This window comes from Chlorocebus sabaeus, chromosome 18, assembly GCF_047675955.1.
Source record: "Chlorocebus sabaeus isolate Y175 chromosome 18, mChlSab1.0.hap1, whole genome shotgun sequence".
Taxonomy (NCBI): domain Eukaryota; kingdom Metazoa; phylum Chordata; class Mammalia; order Primates; family Cercopithecidae; genus Chlorocebus; species Chlorocebus sabaeus.
In genome coordinates this window covers 32671923-32681895 of record NC_132921.1, presented here as the reverse complement: position 1 = coordinate 32681895, position 9973 = coordinate 32671923, and the positions used below count along the sequence as shown (strand labels likewise).

General features: G+C 52.4%; 1 protein-coding gene across 2 annotated transcripts; it reads right to left on the bottom strand.

Annotated features, from left to right (window-relative positions):
• Positions 1–302: 302 nt before the first annotated feature.
• CXXC1 (CXXC finger protein 1) lies at positions 303–5631 on the bottom strand. Of its 2 annotated transcripts, XM_073006322.1 has the most exons (16): positions 5507–5631; positions 5342–5427; positions 4688–4806; positions 4487–4587; positions 3966–4201; positions 3696–3872; positions 3274–3300; positions 2951–3196; positions 2678–2785; positions 2324–2508; positions 1838–2045; positions 1649–1759; positions 1460–1509; positions 1222–1318; positions 810–962; positions 303–695 (listed from the first exon to the last, which is right to left on the bottom strand). In XM_073006322.1, exons 2-16 carry the CDS (start codon positions 5342–5344, stop codon positions 549–551), a joined length of 1968 nt encoding a protein of 655 aa, XP_072862423.1. In that variant the 5' UTR covers positions 5345–5427; positions 5507–5631; the 3' UTR covers positions 303–548. The 2 variants fall into 2 exon arrangements, with proteins under 2 accessions (XP_072862423.1, XP_007972205.1); XM_007974014.3 differs by lacking the exon at positions 5342–5427.
• Between the last annotated feature and the right edge of the window lie 4342 nt (positions 5632–9973).

Here is a 9973-nt window from a genome sequence, read left to right as displayed (position 1 = left end):
CGGTGACGCACCGCAGGTAAACTGAGGCACGCGGGAGGGCGCGCCCCTGCAGGAGGCGGATCCCCAACGTGGGGCTTGTGGGGGAAAAGGCGGGGCCTGGCGTCCACAGTGGACGACAGCTCTGGGTGGGAGACAGGAGCACGCGTGGGCGGCGTCACCACACTGAATACGTGCTGCGTAGACCCTCTGCCTGTGGGAGGCTGGGAATGTGGGTCCCTGGGCCCTCCCGGGGTGCAGGCGCCCCCCCATCTTATCCAGGAGTCTGGAACAGTTGCAACCGCAGCAATGTGGACACAGCTTCCTTGGTTTCTTCAAAATTTTATTAACAAAACCCAGGGAGAGGAGGCAAGGATGAGTGGACTCCGCAGCCCCACCAGGCACTGAACATGTCGACGGGGACAGACCCTCTGATAAAGGCAGACGGGCGGTCAACCGGTGGATGGGCACAGGGAGAACCAGAGAAACAGATGAGTGGAGGAACGGACACATGGGCACCGGGCAGCTCCCCCATCTGGAATGCAGGGTGTGAGGGGTCCGGGCCAGAAGGCTCAGCGGTCGGCACTGGAGCGCAGGTCGGTAGTGAGGGGATCGTGCTGGATCGTCTGGTGCAGCATCAAGGCCAGCAATCCCGCGCGGTTTGTCATGGCTGTGCGCACATTGCGCTCCTGCTCAAACAGCTCGTCCAGCTTGTACCACTGCCAAGAGAGCGGCAGGAGTCCTAAGCAGGAACAACTGAAGCCCCGCCTGCCCTCGGCCACGTCCGGCATGGAAACCTACCACATGCACCATGAAACCACAGCGAAACCTACCACACGCACGCGCTCCAAGTCCACTTCCGCACGCCGCAGCTTCTCCCAGCAGTAATGGCGATTGCACTGGCGTTTGGGCAGGCGGCAGAAGTCACCCGTGAGCTCAAAGACATCACGTACAAGGGGGCACCCGCATACCTCGTCAGCTGGCACCTGCAGGGAGGCCGGGTTGGAGGGATGAATAATGGTGATAAGGGAGAATAAAAATGGGGGCTCAAGGAGGGAGAAGGGAAAGAATGGAGGGTTCAGGGAACGGTGAGGAGGCATGGAAAAGGGAGGAATGGAGGGTGAAGCAACAGGGAAGGTGAGAGGAAAAAGTGAAGGAAAGGTGAGGTGAGGGAGGCAGGGATGAATGTGGGACAGCGAGGCAGGGAGGAGGGGCAAAATGGGAGGAGCTGAGGGAAAACCTTACTTTGGGGTCCCGTGAGTGCTCGGGGCACAGCACCTGGAGCCGCTTACAGTATGTTTTGCTCTGAGGATTATACACATCACAGAAGAGTCGTGTGGCCCTGGGGGTTTGGAATAGAGAGAGGGTAGTAAAGGGAGGTCCACCTGTCCTTGCCCGTATCCTGCCCCAGTTCCACACATATCCCACTTCTGACCTCCGCCTTAACCCCCAACCTCTCACTTCGCGTGGCACCCTCACTTACCCTTCAATGCGTGTGGGGTACATGGACCCAAAGGATGTCTGGCTCTCATACTGGAGGGATGAGCACAAATGGAGGGAACTGTGGATGTGCGCTGCATGCCCTCCCAAGACACCACCCAGACAACAAATCTGTCTCCCACTGGCCCACCGATGTTCCCACATGGTCTGCCCCCTCAGTCTGACCCCCAACCTTGGCATAGCAGCGCTCCATGTGGCGCAAGGCAACACGTGGGTTGATGGGGTGCCCACAGGAAACACAGAAGATCTGCAGGTCTGTGTCATCACTGTCACCCTCGTTGCTCTGCATGGGGTGGAAGGAACAATAAGGCTAGGAAGGACAAAGTACCGGCCCTGCCCTGCTGCGCCCCTGCTTGCTCACCTCCTCATCCTCGCGCACAGCCTGCTGCTTGGCACGCAGAATGATGGCCTCAAGCTCGTGGAATCGGCGTTCCATTTCCTGAAGGCGAGTGCGGGCACTCTGCTGCTCTCGGCGAATGCGTTCCAGCAGCTTCTTGCCGTGCTCTTCAGCAATGCAAGGACTCTGCTGCCACTGCTGGATGCGCTGGGGGAGGATCTCATAGATGCGGCTGCAGGGAAGGTAGCAAGCAACAGAATGAGTGAGGTGATCAGTAAGTGAGGGTGGGAAAATAGATGCATGACTAAATGGCAAAAGGAGAAATAAACAGGTGACTGGTGGAATGGTGGCTGGATGGACACAGGGGCGGATAGGTGGATGGGTGAGTGGGTAGTGGCTGTTTGGTGACTGAATGGTGGACAGCTGATTGACTAGTAGACATACAGAAGGCAGTGGTCAGGCCCTACCATGTACTTCCTGACTCCCTTGAACCCCTCAGGAATGACTCACTTGGCTGCCAGCTTCATGCCACAGTCATCTGAACAATACTTGGAGCTGGGCTGGGCGGGGCGCACACAGCCGGGCCCCAGGCACTGGGGCAGCGACGCAGGGTCCTTGGCATCAGCCCTCTCTGGGTGTTTCCATTTATCCTTGTGCTTCTGCTTCTGCCGATGCCGCTTGTATCGCTCCTCCTTCTGTTAAGCAAGACAGGTCAGGTCAGGGTGGAGTCAAAGTCAGCCCCAGACCCCAGACTCCTGCTCCATTCTAGCCCTTTCTGGCTCTTGCCCCATTCAGCCTCTGACCTCTGCCTCTCCCTCAACCCCACCCTCTGCCTTTCCACATCCATTTTACCCTCTCCATCACCTTCTTCTCAGACTTCTTCTCCCGACGCTTCACATGCTTCACTTTAACTGCCCTCTTCCGCAGCGCAGGGTCCAGGAATGGGGACTCTTCTGTGTCGCTCATCCAGGGCTGCAAGCAGGGCATGACCACCTGACCCACCTGCCCCGCTCATGACAACCCCACCACCTACTCATGTCCCATATCAGCCTTCCATACCCTCTGTCTCCTCATTACGGATACTCTCTGCTTCTGTAACCTCCACCCTTCCACCAGGGGATGCTCCTATCTGCTCACCAGGCCGTGGTCATCAAAGGCCCCTGCACAGAAGTCCTGATACAGGTCAGGATCCAGAGGTAGGTCCTCATCTGAGAGTGGCTCAGGTGTGGCTGTAGCCTCAGGAGGCTCCTTGACTGCTGATGATGCCACTGCTCCCTCATCTTCACGGATGCGCCCTAACTTCTGTGATGGCTGTGGCTGCTGTTGGGTGGGCAGTGGCCGGCGGGGCCTTGGCAGGGACTCTGAGGGCGTCACTGGTGAGAGCTGCAGGGCAGAATCTCAGGACTGGCCCTGACCGCCCTGCCCGCATGCCCCGCCCCACCCTGGGGAGCTGGACTCACCGAGGAAGGGAAGTACTTGTACGATTCCTGTGCCGGCAGGAGGAAGGCCCAGGTCAGCCCCAGGTGGATGGAGGGCGGCCTTGCCCTAGCCCCACCCACCTGGCCTGGCCTTACCTCCCCAGACACACCTCCCCACTACCCCTTACTACCAGGAATGCTCGCCCCCGTCTTATCTGTACTGACGTGCACGACCACCTGGAAACACCTGACCCCACTCTGTCCACCCAGGGTTGGTGGGGGTTCTGCCAGCCCAGCATACCAGCTCATGCCCCGTTCATCTGGACATGACAGGTCCCTTCCCACCTGTCTAGATACAGTCAGGCCCAATCCCACCTGGCTTAGCCATGCCTAGACTTCACTAACCATGCATGGACCCACCAGCTTTCCCACACCTGACCCTACCCAGCTCTGTCCATGCTCACCCGGGCCCGCAGCTGGCACTGGCGCAGCCGGCACTTCTGCCGGATCTTGTTGGGGCCCCCAAACTTCTTCATGTCCCGACAGAAGTCACAGTGACCACAGTCCTCAGTGCGCCGACATGCCTCACACTCACCACACATGCGGGCTGACCGTTTGATCTGCTGCTGCTGCTGGTGATGCTGGAGGAGGGGGCCCAGAACAGAAATTATGGACCCAGGCAGGGCTGAAACGGAACCACTTTACACATCTACTAACTTTATGCAGCCACTCACCTGGCTGGGTGTGGCCACCAAGGGCTGCGGCGAGGATTTGTGGGGCGAAGCAGAGCCCCGAGCAAGCATGGCCCCAACCCCTGTCCCTGACCCTGCCCGGCGCTGCAGGTCTGGATCGGGGACAGGCCTCTTGCGCCCTCCACCCTCATCCCGGGGCTCACTGCCGTCCCGCTCATTGCCATCCCGCTCCCGTGACTTCTTGTGCCGATAGCGAATCTCTAGTTTGGGGTCTTTCTCTGTGGGGCAGAGAGTAGGGCCAAAGTGAGTGAGCACTGGAGGGCCTGAATGGTCCCAAAACCTCTTTCTTCCTCTTCTCTCCCTTACTATCCCACCCACCTACTCTGCACCCCTGTCCAGGGCAGAGCTGCCTCTTCCCGTGGAATCTTCTATTACCACTCACAATGGAGACCCCATTCCAGCTCACCACAGACGTGTATCACTACTCCCCATGACCCCCCATTATGGCTCCTCCTCCTCCCTTGAAGCCCCACCTGCCTTCCCTGTCCATCCATGGCCCTCACCTCTGCACTCCCGGCAGTACCACTCCCGGATGGCCTTGGCCATCTTCTCAGTGATCCGGATGCAGTCCCCATGGAACCACTCATTGCAGTTGTCACACCCGCTGCGGAGGATGGGGCAGGCGGTGGAGATGTGAGGGGCGCGGCCCATCGGCCTCACCCCACCCTGCCAGTGTCTGCCCCGCCCACCTCTCCCGGGCTCACATCATGAAGCAGTTGATGTCCGGTTTGCGACAGATGCAGTAGATGGGCGCATTCTCTCCATTCTCCGACTTGCTGTCCTCCCCAGCATCTGGAGGCTCTGGGTCTGAACCATCTCCCTCCTGCGGGACACCCCCATTACGGATCCTTAAACAGCCCCCACCGTAGCGGCTTATCCCATTACAGCTCCACCATGGTCAGCAGGGATCCCCACTCTGCCTGCAGATTTCACATCGGGGCCCCCCAAAAACCTCTCCATCACAGTCCCCACTGACCTCCATCCCTTTCCCTGACATCCTATTACTTTGCTCCATACTTCCCATCACGCACCCACCGACACCCGCTCCCTGCGTCCACACTCGCTAATGGGGCATCGCGATCCTCCATCGTGGCGCCTCACAGACCCCGTGTAATTCACTGCGGACTTCCCATCGCGGTTCTCTACGCACCCCTCCCTGTTTACCTCATAGACCCACCTGGCACCCGCACCCACCCCCAGTCGCGGCTGTCCACGGATCCCCGGACACGAACTCCTCGTCACGGCTCACTACAGACCACCCAATGTGACTCCTCACAGTCCCCGATCACGGTTTCCCACGGCCTGCCACCCGGAGTCCCCACTAAACTTCTATTAAGGACTCCCCCACCGTGGCTCACCATAGAACTCCCAGATGGTTCATCATTCTGCCCACAGACTCCCGCCGTTCAGTCCACAGACTCCGGTTACGGCTCACCACAGACCCCTGAGTCGGCCGACAGACCCCACTGTTGCCAACCCCACCAACCTCCACCGCCGAACCCCTCCCTGAACCCGGTACTCACCATATCTCCGCTCCCGGCGCACTCCCTCGCGACCCCCGCCAGCAACCCGCGAACCTGCACAGACCACTCGGCGGCGTCCCAGGCGGTTGCAAAGGCGCCCACAACTACTTCCGCTTCTGGTCACGCCTCCCAGGCAGCGTACTCCTATTGCGCAGGCCCCGTGCGTCGTCTCCGCAAACCAGTAGGTCGCTCGCCTAGAGCCCCCGAAGAACCCTAGGCGCCGCCATCTTGATTATCGTATCCGTATGGTGGCCGAATCCACACGTTCGCCGGGAACATGGCCGCGCTCACATTGTGGCTTTCCCGAGGGCGCCGCCACCTTGTCAGTAGAGTCCGTAAGGCGGCTGCTAGTACGGCCTGGACGTACAGGCAACATGGCTGCACCTACTGCGTGACTTCCTCATAGATGCCGTCATCTTGGAATCTGATTCCGTACGAGGGTCGAATTCGTACGTTCCTAGGCGACACATGGCGGCGACCTATTTGCGGATTCCTCAAGGGCGCCGCCATCTTGGTGGTTGATTCCGTATATTGGCCGCTTGTCAGGCAGAGAGGTTCACAGGTAAAGCAGCCGCTCCCGAAACGCTACCTGGATCAAGTTGTATTCATTCCTCCATTCAGTCTCTTTCCCCTTCCACATGTATTGATGGGGTGTCGGCAGGCTGTGTGCCTTGCGGGGCGGAGGAAACCAGTTCCTCTGTCGTCTCCGACTTCACCTGCCACCACTCTTTCCGGCTCTCACTCCTCCCACTTGTCATTCTTCTGCCAGGCCTGTCACGGTTCGGCTTCTATTTATTTTATTTTTATTTAAAAACAATTGTTAAACTAATATCAAATCTTATTTTACTTCTATAAGCTGCACAATAAGCCTAAGCACAGTTTACTTATCCATTGATTTATTGTTTAGCATTTAGAACATTTTCAAATATTATTCTAAATAAAGTTGCAACGAACATTCTTAAACATAGATCTGTATGCTCATACCTGATTATCTCTTGTGAAATGTGATATACAAAACGGTGTCACTCTGGTTAACAGCTGTAAAATGGAGCCTGGAAGCCATTCTTTCTAATTTTTATTTATTTATTTACTTATTTTTGAGACGGAGTTTCGCTTTTGTTGCCCAGGCTGGAGTGCAATGGCGCGATCTCGGCTCACTGCAACCTCCGCCTCCCGGATTCAACCTATTATCCTGCCTCAGCCTTCCGAGTAGCTGGGATTACAGGCTTGCGCTACCACGCCCGGCTAATTTTTTGTATTTTTAGTAAAGACGGGCTTTCACCGTGTTGGCCAGGATGGTCTGGATCTCCCGACTTCAGGTGATTCGCCAGCCTTGGCCCTCCAAAGTGCTGGGATTACAGGCGTGAACCACCGCGCCCGCTCCGCCTGGAAGCCATTCTAAGGACTCCTTGCAAACTTGCAAAAAGGAAAACAAACCAAAACTAAAACACAAAAGGAACTTGCCTCGAACCCTTGAATTGGTCAAAACTGCAATGACCACACCATCCTGGAAACCAGGTATATTTCACCAGCGCTTCATCTCCTGAACAACAACCAATTAACTATGGACTGGTGCTGGCCAGCCGCCTCCACCAATAATAATTTCTTTAAAATAACTTGTGTAATCCTTAGCTTCCTTTCTGTTTTTCTTAAAAACTCCTACTCCCCTTCCTCTTTTTTGGAGTACAATTTGACTTCGAGCTGAATCTGTGTCTCCTGAATTGCAGTTCCTAATGCCCCAATAAACTCCTGCGTTGCAGCTTGGTCTCTTGCCTCTTCTTGGTTGACACTCCTTAGAGATAGAATTACTTTGTAATTAGCTCTAAATACTGTTCGACATGTTCAAATTTATAGGTGGTCATTGTTTTGGACAGAGCTCCTGCTCTAGGTCCCACCAAAATGGAGTCACTCGTGCTAAAGTTCCATGCCACTAAGCCAAAACTAAATTGTTTATCTGACCTTCCAAGAAAGCAGGAGAAAGAGACGGCATAATAGCTAAATCCCCAAACAAGCCACTTTTAGCTTGAAAGCCACCTCTGCTTTAATCTTTATAAAAAAGTAACCTGAAGCAACCTGATGTTAACCAATCAGCTTTAAAAAAAATGTTCTTTTTCCTTCCTCCTACCTTACAAAATTCACTACTCTGCTATTTCCCAGGAGAAGCTCTCATTCTATTTTCATTCTCTTGCCTCAGCCTCCTGAGTAGCTGGGATTACAGATGCCCACCACCACACCTGGCTAATTTTTATATTTTTAGTAGAGACGGGGGTTCACCATGTTGGCCAGGCTAGTCTCGAACTCCTGACCTCAGGTGATCTGTCCACCTCAGCCTCCCAAAGTGCTGGTATTACAGGTGTGAGCCATCGCACCTGGCCCACACTTCTTATCACACTCAGGTTCCTAGAGAGGAACAGATGCACCAGTTTTCTATTCTGACTTCTTCCTTTCCCACTTACTCCCTCTAAAAAAGCAAAAAGAATTAAATAGGCTTCCTTCTCTGGTTTGGTGGTAGATTATTATTTCTACTTTTTATTCCTACCTGACTCCTACCAACCAATTTCTATCCTGAACAGGTAAGTTTCTATCCATCGTAAAGCTCATCTGTAAATATCACCTTGAATTTTATAGCCTGCAGAAGCTTCCAGTTTGTGGTTTTTTAGCCCCAGATCATGATGTTCTTGGTCCTACAGAAGACAGAGCAAGTCTGAGGTTTGTCATACACAAAAATGGAGCATTATAAAACCCTTTAGTACTGGTCTTTGTTCATGATAATTTTTTTTCTTGATTATCCCTATGTTCTCTTCCAAAAGTTGCCATTACAGACAGCAGAACATTCCTGTAATTTTGTTAATCTGCAGTGGTTTCATATATGAGCAAGTTGTTTCCTCAATGAAATTATAAACTCCCTGAAGGTAAGAATTAAGCATCTCTTGAAGAGTAAACCACACAAGGTGAATTGAGTCCACAGTTTTGTTTCCTGCAGTGCTGTGAACACAGAATTGGCTTCATTACCATCTCTGTAATTGTCTATGTGCAAATGGAGGTTTTTAATGGTCTCTCCGGGTTGGTTTGAAGAAACAACAGAATAGAGGTGCTTGGGCCAACAGTTTAAGTCGCCTTTGTCTGGAGTACTGTGGAAGGCCCATCAATAATCTGCAGCACGCAGCATTCCCCAGGCCTCCTTGACTGTTTCTGTCCTTCAAGGTACCTACCATTCCCATTTCCAAGCCTGCAGGACCAACTCTGCACAGCAAGTTCTCACAGTTCAATTACAATCAAATCAAGCAGGCTCAGGAAAATCTCAAGAGTCACTTAGAGCAGCAGGAACCCAGGAATACATGGCTGGTTAACCACCTATTCAGGCACTAAGTCTCCTGCCTGGGCCAATCCCCTTTTCCATGTCACACACTACACATAGCAAGGGGACAGCTATCCTGGGAGTCTAGGGGAGAATAAAAGTGTTCAAGATCCCAATGATAATTCTCTAGGTATGGAATTTGTGTATTTTAGGTCTGGCCTATGAGAGATATGGGGTGGGGGAGTTAGGGGCCCTCATTAGCTTTCCTCATCTTTCAAATCCTATCATACCCCTTTCCTTAAAAAAGGGGGTTCCTTCTTTCAAAACCCATTTTCTTCTATTAACCAATCTTTGTGCATTTAAAATAAATCTTTCTGAAGCCTAGTGAAAGGCATTGAGTATTTTTTTAAAAACAGCTTTATTGAGATATAATTCAACTACTATGCAATTTACCCATTGAAAGTTTACATTTCAATGGTTTTAGTATATTCACAGACTTGTGCATTTACTGTCCTAATCATCTTTTTCCTTTAATTAATTTTTTTAAAATAGAGATGGGGTCTCACTATGTTGCCTAGACTGATCTTGATCTCCTGGGCTTGAGCAATCCTCCTGCCTTAGCCTCCCAAAGTGCTGGGATTACAGGCTTGAGCCACTGCACCTGGCCTCCTGATCATTTTTTAGAACTTTTTCACTACCCCCAAAAGAAACTTTGCACCATTTAGATACCATTCCCCAAGCCCCTCCCCCTAGGCAACCACTAATCTTTCTATCTCTGTAGATTTGCCATTCTGGATATTTCATATAAATAGAATCATATTATATGTGGTTTTCTGCAACTGACTTCTTTCACTTAGCATGTTTTTTAGGTTCATTCACATTGTAGCATGTACTGGTACTTCATTTCTTATTATGGCCAAACAATATTCCATTGTACAAACATAGCACGTTTTGTTTATTCATTCATCAGCTGATAGACATTTAGGTTGTTTCCACATAATGACTGTTATGAATTTGGCAGCTATGAACATTCATGTACAAGTTCTTGTGTGCACACATTTTCATTTCCCTTAAGTGTACAACTAGGGGTGGAATTGCTGGGCATATGGTATGTTTTACTGACTGAAGAAACTGCCAGACTATTTTCCAAAGTGGTTGCACCATTTCAT

Excerpts from the sequence above, each read along its gene's own strand:
- CXXC1 (XM_073006322.1), bottom strand. Across the intron at positions 2,509-2,677 it reads AGAAGAAGTCTGAGAAGAAG|AAGGAGGAGCGATACAAGCG; the intron begins GTGATGGAGAGG and ends CTTGCTTAACAG. Across the intron at positions 1,510-1,648 it reads TGGAGCGCTGCTATGCCAAG|TATGAGAGCCAGACATCCTT; the intron begins GTTGGGGGTCAG and ends TCATCCCTCCAG.